At 42.6% G+C, this 26,326-nt stretch overlaps 1 protein-coding gene across 1 annotated transcript; it reads left to right on the top strand.

The window, feature by feature from the left end:
• The first annotated feature begins 8,788 nt into the window (after positions 1 to 8,788).
• SDAD1 (SDA1 domain containing 1) lies at positions 8,789 to 25,942 on the top strand. The gene is made up of 22 exons (XM_064450697.1): positions 8,789 to 8,975; positions 9,452 to 9,556; positions 9,960 to 10,058; positions 10,624 to 10,734; positions 11,484 to 11,555; positions 11,645 to 11,745; positions 13,109 to 13,166; positions 14,075 to 14,149; positions 14,686 to 14,787; positions 15,247 to 15,316; positions 16,054 to 16,157; positions 16,875 to 16,932; positions 17,345 to 17,403; positions 17,769 to 17,845; positions 18,914 to 19,011; positions 19,425 to 19,501; positions 19,880 to 20,012; positions 21,227 to 21,324; positions 21,783 to 21,976; positions 22,490 to 22,574; positions 22,977 to 23,138; positions 25,504 to 25,942. Exons 1-22 carry the CDS (start codon positions 8,886 to 8,888, stop codon positions 25,552 to 25,554), a joined length of 2,079 nt encoding a protein of 692 aa, XP_064306767.1. The 5' UTR covers positions 8,789 to 8,885; the 3' UTR covers positions 25,555 to 25,942.
• Positions 25,943 to 26,326: the final 384 nt, after the last annotated feature.

The raw sequence follows: 26,326 nt of genomic DNA, 5'->3' as shown, positions 1-26,326 counted from the left end.
GGGCCTGAATACACTGGGTGCAAATCTTGAAGTTGTTGAACCTCAGACCCATCTCAAAACCTGAAAACTAGGTCTAATGGTAAATATGAGCTGTTTTCTCCTCCTGAATCTGAATTACCACATGTGCTCTTACTACCCCTCATCCTAAGAAATGCTAACTTGCATTACATTTTTAGGTTAGATGGAATCAGACATTGCATTAATTTCCTACTGAAGTATTATCACTCTTGTCAGCAGCAAGACCAGAAGGTAGATTTGTTATCAACAATATAGACTCAGCAAATAGAGAGTGCAATCCAGAAAGACACACTAAAGTGGATTCCATTAGGCACAAGGCTCCTGGGGATTCTCTTGTCCATCAAGCTGATAGCAGAGCTTAGGAAGAATATACAGCACAGGTTTAAGACAGCTGTCACTCCTGGTCACTAATAGCTTTTTTTTTTTTAATTAAATCACAACTACATCTCAGGTGTTTGTCTGCATGGCTAGCTTGCCACTCACAGTTTAGAGTCTGGCTTTTACCACATACAATGCTTCTCACACCAAGGAAACACTTTAAAAGGCACAGCTCTTAATTTAACTGGGAGGGGTGGGGGTGGGGGGGGGATGTTTACAACAGCTCCCCTGTGCTGTCACTACCCTGCTGATGTTTTTGGAGCTGATTTCTCAGCCTTTTCAACAAAGCCTGTCCATATTCAATGGCCTCCCTGTAAAGAAGGCTGTTAGTTAGCACTGGTCCCGTGTAAAACAGCTTTTATATCTGCTGAGAATTTCTGATCTCCAGAAAGCATGTATGGAAAAAAGTTTTGGGGCAAGCTTTGATACCCTGGGGCTGCAACAGAACAAGAAGCTAAGAGGGTCTCTGTTTTACTCCTTCAGCAATTCATGAATCTAAATTAACAGCACGGATCCAAGAGTGCCCAGAACTGCTCAAGGCATTACCGGACACAGCACTCAGGATGGAGGCTCAGCAAGCTTTTCCAGCCCTCACTGCAATGCTGAATGTACTTTCCTTACATTTGTATCACACAGCAAGGGCCTGGGAGGTGTGGGAAACCACTGAAAACAGAAAACACTTGCAATTGCTTCACTACAGTTTAGAAACCAGTAACTTCAGCAGCATTTACACTGCCATTGGCTAGTTTTTGTCAACATTTTTGTAAACCAAAGACTTAGAACTCAGCTGTGAAGTACAGTACGAGAAGGAAGAGTTAGAGTTGTTTTCTACTTTTACTCTGTAATCCTTCTAAGGCATTATAAGGTATTCGGTCAAAGAAAATACTTTTGGCATATTAAAGCAACCTTTAAGAAACTAATTTGTCACTGCAAACAGGTCTTTGCTATTTGGTTACTATTGAGGACACACTGGTTTTGACCTTTAAAATTTGATCAACAAAAAACTTACTCCCTTCAGGTGAGTCAATAGTGATATATTTGTGCTGTCAGCGAAGGAACACCCCTGCACGCAAAGCTGAGACTGAAAATCCTCTAGTGCCACATCGATTGCTTCACATCAGCAGAATCAACTGGGATTGTTCTTCTCCCACTAGAGCTGCAAATGACAGAGCCATTACTCTAACATCACCTTATTTTGTTGAACAAGACACAATTAGTTACTCTGTCTCAGTGTGCAAGTAATTTAAGAGTCTGTCACATAATCCCAAAATAAATATTTGTGTTGGGATTTGGCACATACTGCTTTTTTTCTTAAAGGAAAAGAACACTGACCCTCTTCTCAATCACAAAAATGCAAGAATTAAGTCCAGGAAGATAAATTCCCTGCAACAACTGAAGGCCAGGGGTTTGTACAGAATTTAAGTGAGATGTGAACCAGAAATATACTCTACTAATTTAACTATAACCTGCCAAACATTCTGATAACTCTACTCAATCTCTCGATGGGATAGAAAAAGATGGGGGCTGACTGCAACAAGGTAAGCCCTATTCTGCTTTTCCAACTGTTGCAGTCCAGTACAGAAGTGCTTTCCCCAGATCCATTGCCCAAGAGCTCGCAGGCTCCGCTTCTTGCGGAAGGAGCCATCCAGCTTACGGGCTTGGCTGAAGCCCGTGTGCCAGACAAGCAGTCACTGTAGGTAACCACTGACCTAGGTAAGACTGAGGAGTCTGGGTGTGGGCAAAACAAACCCAGTAGCCGCTCATCTCCAAATTCCCAGCCTATAATCACATTACATTTTACTCCATCCATGAACACTGCAACGCCAAACACTGCTTACTTCATTAAAAGAGTTACTAAGAAACAAGTATCTAATGCCCTAATAGTGACCTAGGTAACACCTCCCCACCCTTGTTTTAGTTTCTAATGCAATGTGATTTCTTGATTTACTATAAGAGCACAAAGCACTACATGAAATTCAAGTGTTTTAGATTTTTTTAGAACCTACTTAACCCATTCATCAACTAAGCACAAAAACCTAAACTGTTCAAGTATTATAATAAAAAACATTTTCACAGTAGGCTGTTGGATAATTTTTTCTATACTTTCAAACAGTTAAAAAACAATGAAAACCCAAGCTTGTTCTCTATAAGGCGAACAACAACTACACTCATGTTCAGGACCATTATATAAGAAAAAGTGTTTCTTAAAAACAGCATTTTACCTTTATTAAATATAAAACACAAAATACTTGAACTCATAACACTAAAACCGCCCCCAGAACCTTAATAATTACATTTACAGCTCAGAAAATAACCTAGAAGAAAACAAACAATATTTTTTACATTGTAATACTACTATAGGATTCTTAAAAAAAATTTTTATCTGTTACATTAATTAAGCAACCCTACTCACATTAAATGTAGGATTTACTCCATACCCTTATCCAAAAAAACCACAGAAAACAAAACTTCTATTTCTCTTACCACAAAAAATATTAGGTTCACTAAGAACCACCCACCCCCAACCCCAACAAACAAGCAGAAGCACCTGTTTCCCCGCAAATTTAAGCATTCCTGTCTTGATTAGCTCCTGGAAATCAGACCAATGAGTGTGCAGGAGAGAAAGGGCTTGCATTATAAATGCTCACACTTTGCTGTTTGCTGTATAAGCATTTTGTTTTTCTTTAATGTTATCGAGAAAATAGTAGAGGAAGTTTGTTTTTTTAAGTTTTTATAGGCTCCTTTAATTAATACTGAGTGAAAAAGCAAGGTAAGTGTATGGTTTGGGTTTTACATATTTTGTATTACTATTAAACAGCTGACAAAAAGAGGTTTTACAACAATCTAGCTTTTGTGTTTACTTAATAAAAATTTTTATAACAGAAGTATAGGCTTATTTTTTATTGAAGGTACTATTTACTTTTTTATTTTCAGGAAGCTTTTTAAGCATAAATATTTCTTTACTTGAGAAGTAGCTGAGATACAAAATATTTCAAGTAAGCTGCTTCATAGTTTCAGTAATTTTATGTGTTAGTAATTAAGACAACCTAGCTTTTTTAACCCTATATGGGACCTATTTTTTTTTCTTAGAAAAAAGTTAAGTGCTATTAGTATAGAGATACTATGAAAAAATGACTAGTTTATCTTGTGGTTGTGTTTAGATGATCTGAGTAAAAAGGTTTCTGGTGTGGGTGATCTTAGTAAGTTGATTCCTCCCAACTTTACTGAGAGTGTTTTATTGTAGTGTAACTTTACTCAATAATTTCTGTGTTACTGTGGTTTAGTCCTATGTTTATTGAGTTTTTCTGATTGCTTTTTATAAGAACTATGTAGTCTTATTCTGCTTTTACAAAAACTTAATCCATGGTGAGATATGAGCTCAGAGGTGCTGAGGTAAAGATTTGCCACTAAAAGTGCAGGGTGAACTGTGTTATTTCTTCTGGTCATCTCATTCTGAATTCAATAGTGCAAAACTGCTTGAAAGCAGAAGGCAAATATGTTAAGGTGCTAACGACAAAACTAACTAACAAATGTGAAAATTAATATGTAAAACATCACAGCAACTTTTCAGGTAGCAGAAAGCTTGCTTTTATTGTAGTGAGTTAATAACAGCCCCCAGACAGGTTCTGCTCTTCCTTTTGCAGTCATTTTAGACTGGAACTGAGGCAAAAGCCCCTTCCTTGGCAACTGTGGAAACATGTCAGGGATGGTGGGCTCTAGGTTCTGATTGCCATAACTGAGGTACAGCACAACCTCCTGGCCTTGCCTGTCTCTTTGAAGTCAGCTTCATGGAACTGTTGAGGAACATGAGCAGGTGGCAGGAACCAGGTTATTTTCCCCCATTTTTCTAGACCACTAAGCTGCTTAATCATCAGGTCCTGGATGTTGCTAGCTAGGGATCTCTGCAAGCAGCAGCAGTAGGGAGCCATGAAAAGGAAGGCTAGTCATGGAGGGCTTGTCGGCAAGTGGGTAGTTAATCTCCTGGTGGTGGCTACCTGAGGCAGCTTCCAGCCTTTTGGCTTAGGCTATGCTCTAACAAGTGTCTGTGCTTAATGTAAGTGAAAACGTGTTTTTGCATTTCAGTTGGCACTGAAAAGATTAAATTTGTCATATAATTTTTGCACTAGGACTTTAAGCGACCAGAAGAGATGTTAGGCTACCACTACATGTCTGCAGTGTCCCTGCCAGCAACAAGTCTGCACATATTCCTTCTGAGTTCTGCACATCTTCCTGACCAAATGCTGAGGCTGTACTTTATTTCCAGTACTAAGATTCTCTTGGTACCTGCAACATCTGTAGTGCCCAACAGCTGGAGCATGTCTTGGCAAGGTGCTTCCTACACAGAAACCCAACTCTTCTAAGGGTTTCAAGAAAGCCAGAACTAACCTTGAACCGATAGCTTCACGTGGCCACTGGCAGCCTGTTAGCAAATATATCACAGAAATTCCAGCTGGCTGTGATGTTGCTACATGATAATGAAAAGTCTTTTAGTGAGGGAAGTCTTGGCCTGCTTCAAATGACAAGTAATATTAATTATTTCTAGCTTCTAACAATGCTGTGTTTAATCCTTTACCTTTCATAGTCAATAGCTGGCTGTGTGTAAGACTAATTATTGGATAGAAGTTAATTAGTAATTTAAAGTATACTACATAAAATCAGTATGTAAATCTTTGTTCTACAGTGTAAATAAGCAGTTATAGATAAGAAATAGACTAAGCTATACAACTTAAGAACTACTTTCTATTGCCTTGCTTTAAAGGTGAACTAATAAAAGACACTGAACTAAAATATTTGTTCTTTTTGAGACTTCACATTTAATGCTGACCACTTCTGTACACCCATTATTTGAGATGTTTTGTGAAATCACTTCCCTGTGAAGGGAAGGGAGTTTGACCTGTAAGGAGTTTCATACTGTCCCCCTGCACTACTGAAGCCACTATCTGTTGTTCCTTCACCCTGTACTGAAGTACCTGAGGAAAATAACCTGCAGCTGCCTGTTAGACAGTGAACAGCTGGGGAGGGAGGAAGAGTGTGGTATGAGCTGTTGGTATTTAGGGACTTCTTGTTAGAGCAAGGGTGGCCCATATCATTGCCCATGTGTTATGGGTCAGGCAGATGAAGAGGAAAAAGCAAGGTCTGTGGGGAATAAGCAGCACTTGGTAATAAAATTTAATTTTTTAGCTCTTTGCTCTGTTGTTCTGTGTCTGGTTAAATTAATCAGGGTGTGTAGCTCATCAGCTGTCCTGAGCCCTAACAGTTGTTGAGCACTGTTCATACAGAGGAAGTCATCCTTGCTCTGTTTTAACTGGAACTGACTTGACTCGCATGGGGTCAATCAGAGGTGGCCTGGTGTGTTAGCCCCTTGCCCAGACCCTCCCATCTTTTCCTAGGGGGAATGCTGCATGTGGAGAAGTGTCCTGGTCTCTTGTCCATTGCTGCATGCTTTTGCCAAACCCTTCCCCTGTAACCACTGCAAATGTCTGTCAGCTCCTGCTGTGCATGTCTAGCCCAAAGATGGGGAAAGCAAGGATGTTAGATCTTCAATTAAAAAGAGTTGATATACCTCATCTATTGTTTCAGGCTGTATGTATCACAACAGGTATCTACTAAAGTAGTTTACTGAGGGCTGCGCAATGTATTTTACATAAATAACATAATTTGGGTTGTAAGTCAGAAGTCTTAGCAGGATCAAGAGCTTTCTCTTGATTAAGTTATTGCAGCTCTAGAGTAGGAATAGTAATACTAGTGTTGGGCATAATTTTACTCATTTTCCTGGCATGCACATGACACACTATCAGTTTTCTTTAACATAGCCTTCTTCCACTTGACTGACAGTATCCCTAAAAAAGCCTTTAAAAGCCAGCTTTTCTAGATAGCTAGCAACACTTAATATTTGCACAGCAACCGCATGCCAGTTTTGTTACGGCACTCCTTCAGGGGAAGTTGTGACTCTTCCCTGGCAGCCAACTGCCCATGTACAGCTCATGTCACCATACACAAAGCACTCTGATCTGCAAAGGCAATACTGCTCCTCTAGATGACCATGACCCTGTCTTGGGCTCTGAAACCATAGGTGATTTGGTAGCAGGGAGCACAGGCTGCGTGCACATGCTTATGACTTAAATATACTTTGATTCATCTTCAGTGTATATCAACACTGAATGGAAGTACTGAAACTTACAGGAGAAGAGCTGATTAAACAGTTCTTGTTGCTTTTTGCTCCTCTTCCTCTGGCAGTCATTATTTAGGAATTTACTTGGGTTATTGCCTTCCAGTTAATTTCTTTGCAGAGTCCTGCTGCACAAATCTATTGCTGCCTGAGCAGGTGATGTAAACTGGTCCCTTTTGAAGCAGTATGGAAAGTGAAATTTCACCTGTTTATTTTAATGACAATTGAGCAACTTCATTAAAAAGGAAGAGGGAATCCATCCATCTACTAGGATGTGTCCTCAGGCTGTCATGTCCCTGTTCTGGTTGGTTGGTAGGACATCACCCTGGACCAATAAGTATGGAGTAGGGAAAAAACTTAGAGTGGAAGTACATGCTCAGAAACTTATTCATAGTTTTTTTTAACTAACTCCGGGAGCTGTGCAGGAATGCGACAGAAAATCTTTTTATTCTGACCATCATAAGTAAAATATTTTCTTGTTCTCCTCTCCATGCTTGTGATTTTCAGTGCAATTCAGGTAGAAGAGAATTAAACCTATTTGTAGCACTGATCAAGGCTGATTTGCACTTATGACGCTTTATAGAGCTGTAAAGTTTGTTGAAGGAAGGCACATAAATGAAGAACTAAATGGGTCTAAAGCTGTGGTTTCATATAGCAGTTCCCAAGCCAAGAAACCAGGTTAATGAGGTGCTTATGGCCTCACCCCCATTTATTGGCTGTTATCAGTACCCCACCCATGTAACTTGATTGCTTGGCCAGTCTAAGTATAAAAAGAAGGAACTGCTCCTGTAAGAAGTAGGAAGGCAGAGCTGATTGTTGGGTGGGATTTTTTAAAAACTAATTTATCTGAAAAAGGAACTACAAATTTCAAGTGTAAATGTTTTTTAAGAAGTATTGTATTTGCCATGCTATTTCCTGCATGCATGTAGGCACCTGGTGAAATGGCAGGGCACTTGCTTCATCATTCATGAATGCAGAGCCAGGTATGTTTCCAAACTACCTGTGTTCTCTGGAACAAGACAAGGTCTCTGGGGTTTCTGTTTTTCTAGGAAACTCGCATTTCCAGAGAAGACAATGCCTCTGCATCTGGAAAAGTTCCCACTTTGTCCAGCTGAAGTTCTTACAAACAGTTGGCCTGTTTCTCAGCAGCACTACCTGCAAACAGAGATGATGTGAATATGGACATCACCTCTTCAGCTGCGTAAATTGTATATGAAGTATTAAACATGGTGTTTGGTTTAGGGGAAAAAAACCCAAAGGCTGAGCTTTAAAAGCTACTGGGATTTAGTGCTCTCAGAACAGAAAACATGAACAGGACTTGATGTTTTGTCATTAAATAGTTATTCTTTAGACAGGGAACTTCTTACAGAGCTGGAGTCCCAAGGCTCCATATCAAATAATTGATGTGCTGAATATGACCTGTCAATGCCTAGCATAGGACTTACTACTTTGATCATTTTACAATGAAATAATGAAGTGAACAAGGAAGAAAAGATGCTTTTGAACACCACTTCTATGCAGGTAAAAGCCAGACTGAAGGCCTTCTTGAGAAACTGGTAAGGCTTTTTAAGTTGTTTCATTAGTGTTGGGCTCACTTACAGATGACTTTGTCTTTATGTTCTGAAGATCTACTCTGGGCTGCAAGAGCCCTGGGCACTCCAGCCAGAGATCAGTGTGAGCACGAACCTGCCCAGGCTGTGCATGTACCCATTGCCCTGAATGTAGTGAGTAGATCATGCTTTGTGGTCCTTGTGTGTGCTACCTGTGGCTGTGTGAGTCAAAACATTCCACTCCTTAAAAGTGGGGAACCAGTGCTGATGGTGGCCTTTGCCTTGCATGCTTAGGTCTTGGCAGCTTGTCAATAACATGTATTTGTGGCAGCTGTCATGAGAAACAAGACTGTTAAGGGCCAGATAAAATTCCTCAGCAGTGTTGCTGCACTGCTGGCAGCAGTTATTGTTTAAAAGCTGACTTCTCCCCAGCAAATTAGGAGATGCGATTCAGCCAGGGTGAGTACTGGAGAGGTGTGATGCAGGTGAGGGGGAGAAACTTATCAGAATACCTCAGAGGAGGAATCTACGTTCACTACACGTGGCTCATATTGCGTTTAACTTCGACAGGTCGGTAGGAAGAGGTGCCAGCAAGAAGCTCTTTTTCAGGCTGTCTTCCTCTTGTGAGAGCGCGGGACGTGCCTCTCCCACAAGTTTGTCCCTCGGCGGCTCCGGTCGGGGAGGGGCGGGCCAAGATGGCGGCGCCCGGCTGTTAGCTCACGTGTGGCGGGCAGGGGAGGCGGCGGTGCCGGGTCCGGCTCGGGGACGCTATGTCGGGCCGGCAGGGAAACAAGCTGCCCAGCAACCTGCCCCAGCTGCAGAACCTCATCAAGCGGGACCCGACCTCCTACACCGAGGAGGTACCGAGCCCGGGGGGGCGGCCCCCGGGGTTCCCGCAGCCGAGCCAGCCTGTTGGTCTGGGCTTGGGGCGGGCCTTGCTGGTCCCGCAGGGGACCCGGGCTGTGGGTCTGGGCTTGGGGCGCGCCTTGCTGGTCCCGCAGGGGACCCGGGCTGTGGGTCTGGGCTTGGGGCGCGCCTTGCTGGTCCCGCAGGGGACCCGGGCTGTGGGTCTGGGCTTGGGGCGGGCCTTGCTGGTCCCGCAGGGGACCCGGGCTGTGGGTCTGGGCTTGGGGCGGGCCTTGCTGGTCCCGCAGGGGACCCGGGCTGTGGGTCTGGGCTTGGGGCGGGCCTTGCTGGTCCCGCAGGGGACCCGGGCTGTGGGTCTGGGCTTGGGGCGCGCCTTGCTGGTCCCGCAGGGGACCCGGGCTGTGGGTCTGGGCTTGGGGCTGGTCTTGCTGGTCCCACTCAGCAGCCACCGCCTGCTGTGTCTGCTCAGTTCCTCCAGCAGTACCACCACTACCAGTCTCATGTGGAGATTTTCACTTTCCAACCGGACAAGCCCAGTAAGGAGCTGGCTGAACTGGTGATGTTCCTGGCACAGGTAAGCTGCTGCCCTTCGAGGGATAACTGGTGCTGGTCTTGAGCCCTTCAAGGCCGCAGTGCCGTTGCCCTGAGTGGGAGGGTTGTGGCAGGTCGAGTTTCACCTAATGTTGCTGCTACAGCCATGATGGAGTTGCTGTGAAACTGTGTGATGACCAAGATTTCTGTAGTGGTGGTGTCAGTTTCCAGGATGGCAAGTTTTTCTTCTGAGGATTGGTAAAAATTTTTAAAAGGACTTTTTAATTGCACCATCCTTTTTACATCTGGGCACTGATGCTAACTTAATATCCAGTGTGAATATTGAACTGTTATATGAGTGATTGTAGGTACCTCACACCTTCCCAGGGTTCTGAGGTGACCCAGGGTTTCCACAAGAGATTTCAGCTGGGTCTGTCTCTACCCAGGTTGCCCACTGCTACCCAGAACACATGGCCAACTTTCCCCAGCAGCTGAAGGAGCTGCTCTCCTACCACCATACAGTCCTTGATGCGGACCTGCGCATGGTAAGACCCACACCGAAAGGCGTTTTGGGCAGATGTGTCCTGTCGTTAAAACATACCCTTCACGTAGAATCAGAGTTTTGACCTCTAAGATCATCAAGTCCAATCGCCAACTCAACACCCCTCGGCCTCTTAAGCCATGTTCCCAAGTGCCACATCTACATGTTTTTTGAACTCCTCCAGGGATGGTGACTCCTGCACCTCTGGGCAGCCTGTTCCGATGCTTAACCGCTCTTTCAGTAAAGACGTTTTTCCTTATATCCAATCTAAACCTCCCCCGGCACGACATGAGGCAGTTTACTCTTGTCCTATTGTAACTTGGGAGAAGAGACCCTTCCCCCAGCCCCCACTCCAGCCCCTCTCAGGCAGTTGCTGGGAGCAAGAAGGTCTCCCCTCAGCCTCCTCTTCTCCAGGCTAAACCTCCCCAGCCCCCTCAGCCGCTCCCCAGCACACTTGTGCTCCAGATGTGAGATGAGAGCTTACAGTTTGCTGTTTAATTTTTAATAAAGGATGGGAAAGGGGGGGTGCGATGAGATTTTGGTTCTGATTCCCTGTTTCTCTCTTACAGACCTTCTGCAAGGCTTTGATCTTGTTAAGAAATAAGAATCTAATAAATCCAACGAGTTTGCTGGAGCTCTTCTTCCAACTGCTGCGGTGTCATGATAAACTCCTACGAAAAGTAAGCCATGCTTACAAAAACCAGTCTTGATTGCCAATGGGTTTTGACCAACAGGCCAGAAGTAACGCAGTGCTGGCAGGCAGCTCTTCTCCTTTCCTCAGCGAGAAAATAAGTTGAAAACAGCTCTGCTTTTTCAGTAGGTGACAGTGCCAGCGGCAAGACGTGATCTATGTGTTTGATTAGTAACGGAGTGTGCTGTTAACATCTTTAATGTGCTGCTGTAGGCTTGTCCTGCATCCAGAATTGAGCAGCTTGGAGGTGTCTGCAGCTGAAAACTGTAAACATGTTGCTGTCAGAGCAGGCTTTACTGAATTCTTTGAGAACTGCTGAGGAAAGCAACCAAACCAAAACTGGCTGTTAGGTAAAGCCGTGTTGCCGGTTTTCTGCCTTAAAAGTGAAAATACTTGCTTTCTGCCACCAGAACAACTAAGCCGGCCATCGGAATGTGCCGGAATGAAACAGGGTGGGATTTTTTTAAAGCCATGCTTCATGCTCTACATTTTTCTGCTTCGCTGTACTGAAATTAAGTACACTTTTCAAATATATGGAAGTTAAGCGTACATGAGAATTTACAGGATAACTTCCTGTTGTTTTTTTCCAGTGGAACTTGAAAGGTAAAATAATGACCTCAGTGGTGATCAGCTTGGTCTCTTGTTTTAGTGCTTGGGGCTTTGGGAGAGCAGTAATCTATCTGTGGTGTTCTCTGCGTGACTTGAGTGGCTTACTCCCTATGATCTCTCTATTTACAGACTTTGTATACTCACATCGTGTCGGACATCAAGAATGTCAATGCTAAACACAAAAACAATAAAGTAAACACAGTAAGTATTGCAGCTTTCAGATGTACTTCTATTTAACTTCTTGATATGGTGAAAGACACAGGAAAAATGGTTCCGAACTTCTTTCTCAGACACTGCAGAACTTCATGTACACTATGCTGCGGGACAGCAATCCCACTGCTGCAAAGATATCCCTAGACGTGATGATTGAACTCTACAGAAGGAATATCTGGTAGGTCTAGCAGGCTCGTATTGATTCTCTGTCGTGGGGCAGCCTCCCTGACACCGCCTGTGGCACGTAGTGTAAATTGTAAAGCTAAATACATTTATCTTCTCTGTGTTCCAGCGGGGCTGTATTTTGTGGAATGTAGCTTAGCTGGGAAGAGATACTGTCACGCATGAAGTCTCAGAGTTACTTAGGTTGAATCTTTCATGTTATAATTGAAAACTGCGTGTAAATTGTATGTATTGCATTTGAAATAGAAGCTGGGTGCAGCTTGTCTTTTCTGAGCTTTTGCACATAAAAGCTGCTCATATTGACAAACAGCTTGTGTTCAGTGGTAAGAGGAATTCTAGGTTTGCGTTTTTTTTCCTCCTGTTCTCTTAAGTCTGTAAGTTAATTCTAGAAGACTAATCTAATGGGTGCTTTGAGTTTTGGGTTTTTTTGTGATGCTATAATATAGTTCCTGTTTTTAGTAAATAGCAGCCTGAAAAAAAGTTGCCTAGAGAAGTACTGAAAGGAGTACAAGCACATGCAGTACTGCCAGTTCCTGTCTTGTACCTAATAGCTTGTTGAATTCTTCTGTTGTGTTAAATGTCAGAGCAGGTGGTTCCCAGCAGTAAACGGCATGAGAAGATGGCAGTTTGTTTGCTCCTGCTTGCTTCTTGACTGTAAAAGGCTTCTAAGCCGTGCAGTTTGTAAGTCCTTTGCTGCTCTTGGCTCTTGCACAGAAATGAACTGTAGAGAGGTACAAATGGAACATGTGGTGCTGCTGGTGAGCTGTGTGTTTGGTGCTTAGGTACCTCCAAAGCAGATCGCAAGAGGTTATTACAAGGGAGAGAAAATGGGATCTGCTGAACAAGGGTTGCTGATAGGTAAAGACTTTGGCAATTTGAGTAAGCAGGTTTGTATGGGAGACGTGGTATAAAGTCAAATTTAATTCCTGTAGATTTATTTCTTAAGAACTATTTGTAGAGCATAGTTTCTCAACCATCCAGTTGATTTTCTAATAAGTTAGAATTCTGCACTGATACTTTGTATTTTACCTCACAGGGGGTTTATTTTCTTTTTATCATTAGAAGAAGTGGTAATTTGTATCCAGTTATTTTACTGGAGGTTCTCCTTTCTGCCCTTTCAGTCAGCGTGAACTAGATGGAATGCAAGTTTGTGTGTGTTGATTTATGTGAAGCTACTGCTATGCTAGAAGAAAAAGAAATGACAGAGGCTTAAGTTCTTTCCAAATCTACTTGGAGTATTGAGAGACTTCATTCTGTAGAAGCTTCCTGATCGTTAGGAGTCATATTTCATGAGACTTCATTTTCTGAGAATTACCTGAAATTGCTAGACTTAAAGGTAACATTATGCTTTATTGCAGGAATGATGCCAAAACGGTAAATGTCATCACAACTGCCTGCTTTTCCAAAGTGACAAAGGTGAGAACAGAAACCCCTTGGTGAAACTAGATGTTACTCAAGCTTCATTTTTCCTGTGGATGCAACTTTTTATTTTGGTACTGTAATTGCTAACAAGCTTCGCTGATGATTTGTCTTCTGCTTGTTCTGTTTTCAAAATGCTGCTCGTTGTGGGTGGAGGTGGCATTTGGTTCTTACCTGTGGAGGGGTAGAATTGGAAGCTTGTCTTAAAATAAGTGCAGGCTGGTGTGGGGAGGGTACATGTACTTTCCGCTGCTGCTCAGAAGAGACTGTCAGAATATGAACTGCTTATGATCAGCACTGTATGGCTTCTGCTTGTTAAATGTGAAGAGAGCTGCTGTCCTGCCTGGGGCTTGAGTGAATCTTAGGCATTTTGTCATCTGTGTCAGTTCTGCAGTGCTGGAGGTTTTAAAAACGAGTATCACGGTTTGAGAGAAGTTCTTCCACTATGAAGGTCCAAAAGCTGTTCCACTCAATAAAAACCAACTGATCAAAATTAACAAAACCCCCCACCAACAAACCTACATAAACTAATAAAAGTTTGGAGTTTTGAGGTGTGTTTCGGCTATCAGCTGTGCAGGAGTTCCTAATAATGCTGGCATGCAGCAACTAAATTGAAATTGCTTTGCAGAATGATGGGAAGAGAACTTGCGTCTTGAAACTTGCTCCATGCATTGTGGAAGCTCAGCTGATTTTTGACTCTGTGCCTGTGCTGAGGATGGGCTGCAAAAACCAAGCATCTGTAAAACACCTGTGGCTTTCTGCCTGTGATTTTTTTGCTTTCTATTAGCATCTGTGCTATAAAAAATTTGGGAGAGTCTTTGCATAACTAAGGTGTGGATGTAGGGCTGTTGTAAATACTTTTGCCAGTTATTCCTGCCCTGCATAAACTTACTTTGCTTTTTCAGGTGTTAGTTGCTAGTTTGAAGTTCTTCCTTGGGAGAGATGAAGATGAGAAACAAGACAGTGACTCAGAATCTGAGGTGGGTGTTGTGATCCCCTCTTGGTTCTTCAGACTCTAGTAGGTCTGCCATCTGAGTGACTCTGGCTCTGCCAGTCTGTCTGATCTGTGTTACTTAGTTATCCATCTTGGTTCTTCGAGATGTTTCTACGCTTCACAAAAAGCTTCACTGTTTTTGACAGCCAGCCCCAGCTGATAGCAGGATGCCTTTGCTGTCTAAAGGCTAAGGCTAAGAGCTCCTTTGCTTTCCTCCTCTTGTGAAAGAAGCAATTCACTTTGAAGACCAAAGCAAGGGCTGGTCAGTCTGGTTCATGAAGACATTAATTGCTAGTCGTGTAATGTAGAGTTGTGGGAAGAGGATTTCACCCTCCTGTTTTAGAAGCTGGTTTAATTTTTTAGCTGTCAATTTTGTCTTCGGTTTTGCCTTTTGTGCTCCGCTCCCCATTCATGTACAAACAAAAATAACTCAGTTATCTTGCGAGGGCTGACAGTCTTCTCTGATTCCTGTTTGAAGCCTCATGTCCCCTGAGTCTAGTTTTCCTTGTGTTCTTTCTGAAGGACGATGTTCCCACAGCCAGAGATCTGATGATGCGGTATGCAACTAATAAGAAAACCACCAAGCGCAAGAAGAAACTGGAAAAAGCAATGAAGGTTCTCAAGGTGAGGAGAGTGGCATCTGACTTGCCCATATTTTAGCTTAATCCTTCAAGTGCAGACATCTTGTTGCCCCTCTTGACTTAGCTACATTTTGTCACTTCCCCTGGGCGAAGGTCTCCGAGTGTTCTAGCATCCTTGGCCAGGCACATGCTGTGCTGGGCTGGAAGAGAGCTGTTCTGAAACAGACTTAAATCTAAGTTGTGGTGTAGTTCAGCTCTGGGCAACCTTTTGTGTGGTCCCTTACTTGAAAGTATGTGGTGTCTTGATAAACAACTTATTAATGCAGCTCCTGTTGACTCTTGGGTCAGGTGGCAGAAAACCTGATGTGGTTGAAAAGAGTGGTAGTATAGTTCTTAAAGCACCTCTTTTTGAAAAGTAGAATGGTAAATATCAGCCTGGAACTGAAGCACTTGGCACTTCCATAGAAAGAAAAAAGTCTCTTCTACTCTTTTCTTCATGCAGAAACAGAAGAAGAAGAGCAAGCCAGAGGTGTTCAACTTCTCTGCTATTCACTTGATTCATGATCCCCAAGGTAAGCATGTATTGTATTTTGTCTCCTTTTCAAGGTATGTGTTAATCCCAGACACAGAAGGTTAGACACAACTCTGCAAGGAGAATGAGTGCCAAATACATGAAAATGTCACAATGTGGAACTTGCAGTGTACTTTATTCTAGAGGTTCATAGCTCTGCTAAAAAGTGAGATCAGTCCTGGTATGCTTGTTGCAGGGGAATACTTGCAGATAGTCATATCACATCAGGTGCTTCAGGTTGCTACAGATCAGGATGTGGCTTTCTACCTCTTGTATGTGTGAAGGCCATAATTTGTGTGAAGGGGGTGTAGTTACCTACTATAGATTCTTTGGTTTGCCCTCTTCAAAAATATATTTGTTAGTAGTCTGTTTGTCTAATATCACTTGATTTGGTCTTAGCATGATCTAGTGTACCTCTGCAGATTTTGTTGCTGAGTTGAACCCAAAATGTAACTTTAAAAAAAAAATAAATCCAGCTTTAAATACTTACCCTGTGCTTGTGATAATGTGGAACTTGAAGTTTTCCTCTTTACTGAACCTGTGCACTGCTTTAGACCTTCTAGATATGAGGGAAGAAAAAAATAACCATTGGGAGAAGTGTTCTGGCCACCTCTAATTTGTCCTGTGCAAGGGCATTGGGGCTTAAAAAACCCCAAACTGACTGGTTTTTTAACCTAATCCCAGTTGAATTCTGCATTGTGCTCTTCAAGTCTACCACAAATCTATTGTTTCTTCTAGACTTTGCAGAGAAACTGCTGAAGCAGCTGGAGAACTGTAAGGAAAGGTTTGAAGTGAAGATGATGCTCATGGACCTAATATCTAGGCTAGTTGGGATACACGAGGTACATACTCTCATAATCTTACAGTGGTCTGACAGTAGCCAGCCTGGTTTAGGTGGTGATGGCGGCCTTTGGCCTCGTGCCTCTGGAAAACAAGGTTTAATTTTGCTGTATGTTTAAAACTGCAGTTGTATGGTCACAGTTTCCAGTGGGCCTTGTGGAATGGTGAAGTGGTATCGACCTGTGTGGTACCAAGTGAGTTCAGCTGGAGAAACTGTTGGTGTGGAATAGCTGAGCTGTGTAACAAATTGAGTAGAATATGTCTTTTTCAAGAACTGTGGGCTCCTGGGAGGTTCTTGAAAGGAGAAGAGATTTTCAAAGGAGTCCAGCGGTTGCTCAGGAACAGCACTCTGAGGAACACCTGTGTGATCAAAATTACTGGAGTCTTCTGTTTTGGGAGAGAAGACTGTCCTTGAGGCAAAGGGAAGTGACATGTTGTAGGATCATGCAGTGGAGTGCCCTGCTTTGATTTCTGTGCAGTCTAAGAACCACCAGTGTGGATTTCAGAGCTTGGGGTTGAGCTTTGTATTTCCTTTGTGCGAATCATTTCCTCATCTCCACATCTGTCGAGCTCGAGGTGGGAGAAGGTATCATGCGATAAAATCCAAGGCATTTGGAGAGCAATCTGTGTAGGATCATAGGTAGTTTTACAGCATATCAGCCTATGAAGGTGATCTTAAGTTGAAGGAGAAGCTAACTGTGTTAACTTCTGTCTTGCAGCTTTTTCTTTTTAACTTCTACCCCTTCGTTCAGAGGTTCCTACAGCCCCATCAGAGAGGTAATTGGATATTAATAGATAACAGTGCTGGTCCATGTCGTGTGCACAGTCATTCCTTAGAAGCTGTTCTGTAAGCAAATAGGTAGCGGCACCAATGGAATTAAATGAAACTACTGTCTCCCTAGTTCCTTGTAAATCCTGACTAGTTGAGCAAGGCATGACTGCCTTTTGCTGCTTTCTTTTGCTCTAGTTCTAGAGCGTTTCTTTTTGTCTTAGCTGGCTCTTGAGGGCCGGCACTGCTGCTGGGGTGAAGACCAGTTCAGTTCCTGATGCGTGGTGGGAGAGCAGGAACGGTTGTCCCAGATAATTTCAGGCTGAAATGGCTTTGACACACAGACTGAGCAGCCTGTGGAGTTTATTGGCCGGACTAAGCTGTAGCAATATACTTCTACCCACTTCCTTTTTCTTCCAGAAGTGACAAAGATTCTTCTGTTTGCTGCACAAGCTTCACATCAGCTGGTACCACCTGAGGTCAGTACTTCACCTATCTTTGATGTTAAAAAATGCACAAGAGGCCAGTGTGGAAATACAGCTGAGCGCATTTGTGGTGGGGGGAAGAGGGACTCTGGTCAGACACTTAGTCTTGAAAAGCTTATGGTAATTTTAGCTACTTCCGCGAGTTCCAAGGGATTGTTCTGTATAAGGGGATAAAACCCACCCATGTCTGGTGTCTTTGTTTCTGTAAGAGACTTTGTGTCCAGAAAATATTTGCAGGCTGTAGTGGCAAGTGCTGAGCTCAATTTGCTGTGAAAAGGGCTCTGTCCGTTAATTACATGTAGTAATTTTCACTATTTCATTACATATGCATTAAGCTTATTTACCCTTTTTTCTTTCAGATTATCCAGTCTGTGTTGATGACCATTGCCAACAACTTTGTCACTGACAAGAATTCTGGGGAGGTCATGACTGTAGGGTGGGTACAGTATCTTACAAGAACTGTAAAGCTGTCTGCAAAAATATTTTTTTGCACCACCTGCAACTTACTCCTGTCACTTGTACTATGAAGAACCTGCTTGAAGGAAAGCAAGTTAGGGCAATATCTCAGCATAAACTTCCCTTATTTTGTTGGCAGTGTTTTAAATTCCCCAGAATGGTGGGATTCTGTGCGTACTGCTCTGACTTAACTGCTCTGGGTTCCATAATGGCATAATTTTTTTTGCTTTGTTTGGTCTTGTGTTTGTCTTCATTCCTGGATATTTTTGTTTCTACTCTGAGAGCAGACCTCTTGTATGTGAATTAACATACTTATATATCCTCAGTCAGTGGCTGGCATCATAGTTCAGGACTGGTGTTTTGCGGATGAAACTTCATCACGGACAACAAATTTAAACGTTGCTGTTGCTGAAACTAATGTACTTTGACTAGTCAAGATAGGTGTTTGTGAAAGCTCTGGTGTAAGTGGAGCAGAGAATGATCAGCACATGTAGGAGAGCTGAACTGTCCTTGAAGATGAAGCACTCGACAGGGACAGACTTTTGTTTGTAGACAAGTCGTGAATATTTTGTGAGCTATTCCTTTTCCGCCTGGCATAGTTTTAATCCAGGTATTTAGTGTACTAAGTCTGTGCATGAAGATAGTTTAAAAGGGAACTTGTGTGAGCCCATAGGCTTCTGTCATGCTGTCCTTAGCCTGCTTGTGGTTGACTCCAGAACTGGCTTTTTATTTTCTTTAATTTGTTGCTTTGCCTGGTGATTGTTCGACTGTTTTCCTGCCTGGCTGGACCTAGACTTCAGTTGCAGAATCCTGAGGCCCAGGATCAGACAAAAAATAGCAGGAGAGTAGACCATGGGTTAAAGATGGAGGGTTTTAGATAACTGTGGCTTGGAGAGCTCCTTGTGATGTTGTCATCTGTTAAACTAGATGTTGTGTGACAGCTGGATAAAGTTCTTCAAGTTGCAAATAATTCAGTCTATTACTGGGCTGGTGGGAGTGTCTCTCAGCTGTGGTGCTCAGAAAATAATTCACCTCTAAATTTTCTTAGAATCAATGCAATAAAAGAAATAACTGCAAGATGTCCACTAGCCATGACTGAAGATTTGCTTCAAGACCTTGTTCAGTACAAGACTCATAAAAATAAAAGTAAGTATATTACATAGATACGACTCCTAAGTTTTTTCTCCTGTGTCATCTGGTCCTCCATTGCTATGTCCTTCATAATAGTGATGTCTTATTTGCTTTTTATTTTGGGCTGAGAGGTATAATTTTCAATATGGTTGTTGCATTTCTCTGGAATTTGAGTGTGTACATAGGAGTCAAAACAGGCAAAGGTTGTTATGGCAGGGGAACTAGCTGACAAAACTGGAAAAGGGTAACTGAATGCTAATTAAGATTTAGCCCCCAGTAAGAGCTGGATCCTGTGTTGGAGAAATCAGAGGGCGCTCTAACTTCAGAAAAGGCATAAGCAGACAGTAAATACTGATTACCTGAGTGGGCTTCCAGTTTGCTCAGAGTTCTGTTTTTCTGTACTTATTTCGGACTCTCTCTCTGGGTAGATGTGATGATGTCTGCAAGAACTCTGATACACCTTTTCCGTTCTCTGAATCCGGATATGCTGCAGAAGAAATTCAGGGTAAGTGCTGCTTGATGTGCCTTCACCATAAACATCAGCTGATGTGCTCAAAAATAATGACAAATTATCTTGTAGCCTTTTGAGAATGAGGTGGAATCACGCCTGCATTCTTCCCCTGCCTGCTCCCCTGCAGCCTTCTGACACGCTCTTATTTCAAGATTTTCTGAGTGGAGATTTATCAAATGCATTGACAAAAGGATTGTGCTACTGAAGCTTGACTATCTTCCTAGAGTTAGTACAAGTTTTTAGTAATTGAATATCTTCACTTATTTAATCAGGCAGAATTTACCTTATCTACCCACACCCTCCCACCAACTTCTTTGACGGATTTGTGGGCATTAAAATAGTCTGCTTAACATGGACTTTGATAACTTGCAGGGTAAGCCTACTGAGGCCTCACTGGAAGCCAGGATTCATGAATATGGAGAACTGGATGCCAAAGACTATATTCCAGGAGCAGAAGTACTGGATGTTGAGAGTCAAAAGGAAAAGGGAGGAAGCCAGGAAGAAGGTTGGCCTTTTCTTTTTTTACCACTTCCTTTGAGCATCATTGTCACCAAGTTTTTATTCAGATCTAAAACTTGGTGTTGGTACACTTCATTTGCTGCTGTCATGTGCTATATGGCTTGCATGTGTCTGAACTGATAGAGCCAGGAGAGTTTGGCAAATGAAGCCTGAGGGCACTGAAGATATTGCGGTGGGGGTGTCCTGGAGGAATAAAGACCCTGTGGTGTCATGTTTCCTATGCATGTGAGTGCAGCGATTACTGTAATTACCTGCTTTGGTTTCTGAAGCTGATAAATTCAGCACATCAGTCGGTTTGAACAACAGTGAAGAGCAATGCATATGCTGTAGTATGTAGTACCTTAGCTATAAATGGCACTGCTTCCCTCCTTGGTTTAGATGGCAGGGAGAGGGAACACGTTTACTGAACCGTGCAATAAGAATTAGCATCTCAACTATTGTATTTCTTCAGAGACCATCCCAAATGCAGTTTTTTGAGGATCGGTAACTTCAGATGAGTTAAGCTTTGTAAAGCATAACATTATGGTACGGCTTGCTGTGCCACTGCCTTGTGCCAGCTGCTTTGGGTATTTTCTGTGGTTGGCTTGGTTTTGAGTGAGGTGTATCTAAAAGCACCTCCTGTGAAGGCTCTGATCACCGTTGTTACAGCTTTGCTGAAAGCTCATAGTAAATAGGGCAACTGCAGCTCATGGTAATGACACAATATGCCAGGTGTTTTAAGCAGTCATCAGAGGGAGTGTTTTCAGAGATCTCATGCTGCCATATGCAGTTATGCTATAAAAATTGGTGTCCATAACTGAATGTGTAGGTGATGTGGGTGTGCTAAGAAATCAAAGCTGAGGTTTTTTGCACAGCTCTGAATCAGTTGCAAGCCAGATGGAATTTGGTAGCTGATCTTGCCAGTGGAGAGCATGGGAGTTGCTGGTCTGTTCAGCTGTGGTTGTCTCCTGAAAATCATTAACAGAGTGGTGAGATGTGTGAAGTACTTTATGTCTCTGTAATGTCTATGTAGTGCTAAGGCTGGGGTGCCGAGACCCTGTAGCTTGCCTGTTTGGTAAGCGTGTCACTGGGCGTAAATGCAGTTAGTGGATAGATGATCAAAGGTGGGAAGAGCTTGCGATCCAGTCTGAAATTATTTCAAATGCAGACAGTTAAACTTAATCTGTATTAACAACACTGTGCGCGTCTTCCCTTGAACAGATGGATGGGAAAGTGCTAGTCTGAGTGAGGAAGAAGATAATGAAGATGGAGAGTGGATTGATGTGCATCACTCCTCAGATGAGGAGCAGCAAGAAGTGGTGAGCTCCGAGTGTCTTCTACCCCAAATACAAACAAGTCTGGTTAATAGCAGACCAGCTTCTGTTGCTCTGTACCTTCAGGTGCCTGCTCATAATTAACTATACAGGGCTGTGGAGGAACTTGACCAGAATCAGTGAGGTTGAAGTATTACTTAGCACCTGTGCTGAAGTAGGTGTGTTCTTGGGGAAGGGGGGGATTCTGTCCCAGTGCTAAATTCCTTAAAGCTATATTTACTTGAGTGCTTTTTTCACTCTGAAATATGAAGGAGTGGAAGTACTTCTTTCTTTGAAACATACATCTTGAATATAAGACACTGAAGAATCCTAACAGCTGGTTATAGCATTTCCCAACAGCATTACCCCTACACAAGTGTTTGGGAGGCAAAGGTCAAGGGTTATGGCACAGAAATGGTTTGCCAAGTTCCTGATTACTCTTCTTTTTGCACTTCTTTCAAAAGGCAGAGAAAGTGAAAAGCATGCCCATAGAGGAACGAAAAGCCAAAGCTGCAGCAGTCAGTACAAGCAGGCTGCTAACCCAGGAAGACTTCCACAAAATACGCCTTGCCCAGCTCTCCAAAGAAATTAATTCTGCACCTGGCAAAGCTGCGAAGAGGAAAAATATTGAAATAGATGATGAAGAGGAGGAGGGCAGGTAGGACATGAAATACTGATGAGTGCTTCCTCTTCCCTATGCTCTGGTGATACAGCTTTAATAATTGCACACAGGCACAGAGCTCTGCTGTTGGTCGGTACCCCCTGGTGACACGAGAACAGCCACAGCTGTTCTAAGCCACAGCTTAGAAGGGCCCTCCTGGCCTGGGGGACTTGTTTCTGCCTGGGAGAAAAGACATGAGAGGCCAAACGGAACTATGGGACTGTTTTGCTTGTGTTTTGTTAGCAGCAGTTGCATGGTTATATCGTCAGAGTTTCTTAAACTTAAACTGGTTAAAGCAGGACTTGAAAATGTGTCATGAGAGACTTCGGTAAGGGTTGTCCCAAGTATGAGGATTGGTCTGAGAGAAAGAACAGAAGTGCTTGTGTGAAAGGTCTTATAGGAAGACAACGGCCTAAGAGATTAGTGAGAGACAAAAGGTTCTGGAGGGCATTTTCATTGCCAGACACAGTTTTGTGTCTGATGGCTTTTTGTGGGTTTTTGTGTGTGCAGGGGAGAGTTGCTTTCACTCAGAGATATTGAACATCTGCACAAGAAGCCTAAATCGGACAAGGAGACCAGATTGGCAACTGCAATGGTGAGCAACTTAGCTATTGCATATCCTGTCTTCCCAGATTTGGATTTGTGTTTTCCTCTCCTGTGGGAGGAGGAGGTGGTGGGGATGCATCTGTAAGATGGGTGCCCAGCTGCCATATGTGTTCTGAGAAATGTTTTGTACACTTTTTCTGCTGTTGCATCCGGGCTGTAACAGACAAACAGCCTCTTGCTGGTGACAGGTGACAAGGAAAATACAAAGACAGACACACCCAGTTTTCACTGTGACTTAACGGAGCCAGCATGGAAGAATACATGTAGTGTACACCAAGTCATACTGAACCTGGATTTATTACTGCTGTAGAATCTGTCACCTTAGCAGCTGATGTTAACTGTAGGGAAAGGAAAATGACTCCCTGTTATTACATTACATTGTCTGTTCTAGGCTGGAAAAACAGACAGAAGAGAATTTGTGAAAAAGAAAACAAGAATTAACCCATTTGCCAGCTCTTCCAACAAAGAAAAGCAGAAGCACAAGAACTTCATGATGATGAGATACAGCCATAGTGTCCGGACTAAAAATAAGCGTTCTTTCAGGGAAAAACAGGTAAGATTTAATGTTGAAAATAGACGGGGCAGGCTGAGTGATAAACATAAAATGCACGTGAAGTGCTGTCTATCCTGTGCCCTGTCACTGCTGTTTATTGGATTGTTTAATTACTGGGAAGGACTGCGGGTGAGGTGGCTTCCCTTGAATCCTGCCCCAGAGGAGGTATATCGGAGACTGTGGTGGTGAAGAATGCTTTTGTCAATCTCTCTTTGAATATGTATTGGTGACTAAGCCGTGTTGCCAAGTCATGTGCAGGTTAGGAAGGCAATGACACTGTGGCTTGTCTTCCTTTGTATAAATTAAGATCATATTACAACCCTCACTATAATTCTGTACTACAAGAAATGTTTCCCTGATACAGAGTTGTTTTTCAGGACAAGCTTTTAGGGTTTCTTCCCTCTCCATATTCTTCTTTTGACCTTTCTCCTGTTACCATCATAGTACAGACTGATCTGTCCTGGCTTTGAGGTCGTCTAATAGCTTGTCACAAATGTACTTAAAAGCACAGACAAAAATGCTATTTATTGCCTATTTGAAACTGTTTAGAAAAAATAAATCCCTTCAGTTTAGCCTGCCACAGTAGTTCCACAACTTGCTGCGCTCAGTGGTGAAGCCATGCCCTCTTTTCTCAGCTATAAGCCTGGCCATGGGCTGATACAGGATTCAAGACAGCCCTTGTGAGAGGATATAAAAAGCTACAAACATGTATTTGGCAGTGAAGTTACGTGGTCCTGCAGGCAGCTGTGCCAAGGGTAGCTGAAGGGACATCTAAAAGCTGAGGCAGAGACTTTGGGGGATGGCTTTGCTCCTGAGGGCATTGAGCAGGGAGCCCACAGAGCTTCCTGAGGTGTCTGGAGTTAGATGAGAGAGTGTGAGAATGGAGTGTGGACTGGAGCCCCCCTGCTCCTGTGATGCATCTCAGCTGGGGATAATGCCTCAGCTGTGGCAGCTGTAACCAGAGAACTGGTGTAGGCATATTGCTGTGCCCTGCTGCGTTTCACCTTGCCAGGGTAAGTCTGTACTAACAACTATCTACCTTAATCCTTTTATCTAACCTGGCAGGTGGCCAGTCTAGGGTCTTATAGGGTGTTATAGAATTGAACTCCTTTGAATGTGTTCCAAGAAACACTTCTGGAGTAATCCAAGTATGCAGGGGTCTTGTTTCTGTGTGGTGTTTATTTTTGTGGTGTTTTGCTAGTTTCTGTGTTGTGCTAGAGCGCCGCATTCAGATGATACTTCAAGAAACCCTCCTTTGTGAGTTGTTTCTAGGATCATATAATTAGGATAATGTATATTTGTCTCTGCCAATCTGTTGCCCTAGAAAGCAGCAGGACTGAAATGGTTTATAGATTCGGTAGGGAGAACATGTCTTCACTGTCACTGTTAAACAGTAAGACCTGGACTACTATCCTCTGTAGACTTTTTCTTCTCTGCCTCACCCCAGATAAGGCTGACCACATTAACCCAGCTCTAAAAAAAAAAAAACAAACAAACAAAAAACAACCACCAACCCATAAAATGTTGCAAATGAACAAGTCAGGCACTTCTAGGAAACTGCTGTTGACAGTAATATTTATACTTGACTGGCTTTCTTTAAAAAGCTGTCTTGATAGGTTTCAGTCCTTAACTTGCAACTAATGTTTCAAGTTTAAATGTAATCGCTGAACACTGAGAAGAATTTTTTTCATTCTGTCCCTAAAGTTAGGCCACACCATCAGTTCTGTTGACCAAGATTTGGAAGTACTTTATAAAAGTGGGTTGAAGTACTGTAGTTGTAGGATACTGTGCTTTGCTGCCCTCATTGGTGGCAGAATAAAACTGACTGCTGTCTGTAGTGCGGAGCTAAACCCCCCCATACCAGCTGAACTGTCTGAAATACACAACCAAGTCTCTTGAGTGATATTGCACTTGTAGAAATTCCAGCATCCATCCTTCCTCCTCCTTGAAAAGAAGCTTTGTAATACTCATGGAAAAATGCCATTTAATATTACTTACCTCTTGGCTGGATTGAAGTTTGTCTTCTCTTCTAGTTGCATATGAGTCGGTACAATAACAGTTTATATGGCTCTCATCTTTTTCATTATATAGGATTTGCTAATTATGTACTGAAACACTGTTTATGAAGCCCTTTAGTTATACTGTTCTTCCTTTAGTTATACTGTTGATTTTAGCTAAACCGCCACAGTGTTTCTGCCACTGTAGTCGTTAGCATTCACCAGTTACTGCTCCCAGTTTTAGCTGATAAGCTATTAGTGTTTTTCTCTAAGGTCGAAGAAATTGAAAAGGGTTGTTGATGTGACAGCAGTGTTTTCTCCTTTCTTAATCTTCTTACCTGAATACTCCACTCCTCTTTCATATTTAGCTGGCTCTTCGAGATGCACTTCTGAAAAAGAGACGACGGCTCCTGAAATAAGAAAACAGTAATGGAGAGTACTACTTAATCACCCTTGAAGGAACAGCCCTAGAAATGGTTATTTCCACCCACTGCCACCCCAGAGCTAAAAAGGGACTGGAGTGTCTTAGGGGTTTGTTCTGCTCAGAATTACAAATTGACCAATTCTAAGGTGCTTGATGTTGCATCTACAGGATGGATGGAAGAGGCCTTAATCCTTGAAGGATTTCAATATTTTTTAAAGCATTCTAGGGAAGGAAGAAATGATCTTTTATTGAATATAATTTACTTACAGCTGGTTTTGTATGTGTAAGTATTGAAACATAAAACCTTATTGTAAAAATGTTTAACTTGAACTGATTCATGAATAGGTAATTTGAAAGATAAAATATTCTGGCTGAGTCTATAATGTGTGTGTATGTAATGTCTGTGCCTGTCTTCGGGATGTGATTTTTCCAGGTGGAGTAAGCCATTTTAAGTTGGCTGTTTTTTACCCATTGAATAATAATAATAAAAACAAATCCTTGTAATACAGGTAAGTTTGAGTGAACAGTGGGGGGGGGGGGAAATTTAACTATGGTTTATGAAGAAAAGAATAAAATTAGTATGTGGGAGATGGCTTTCATGTTGCCATTTAAAGGTAGCACAACCTGCAGAATATTATTTCCCTATATCATTGCATCTCGTGATGGGACTTGGTGTCTGATTTTTTGCAGTATACATGAGAATAACATGGATCTTTACATCAGAGGTTTAACTCTGGCTTCAGCCATTACCTCTGCTGCGACCATCA

Source organism: Phalacrocorax carbo, chromosome 4 (genome assembly GCF_963921805.1).
Source record: "Phalacrocorax carbo chromosome 4, bPhaCar2.1, whole genome shotgun sequence".
Lineage (NCBI taxonomy): Eukaryota > Metazoa > Chordata > Aves > Suliformes > Phalacrocoracidae > Phalacrocorax > Phalacrocorax carbo.
This window is presented reverse-complemented; position numbering and strand designations above follow the sequence as displayed.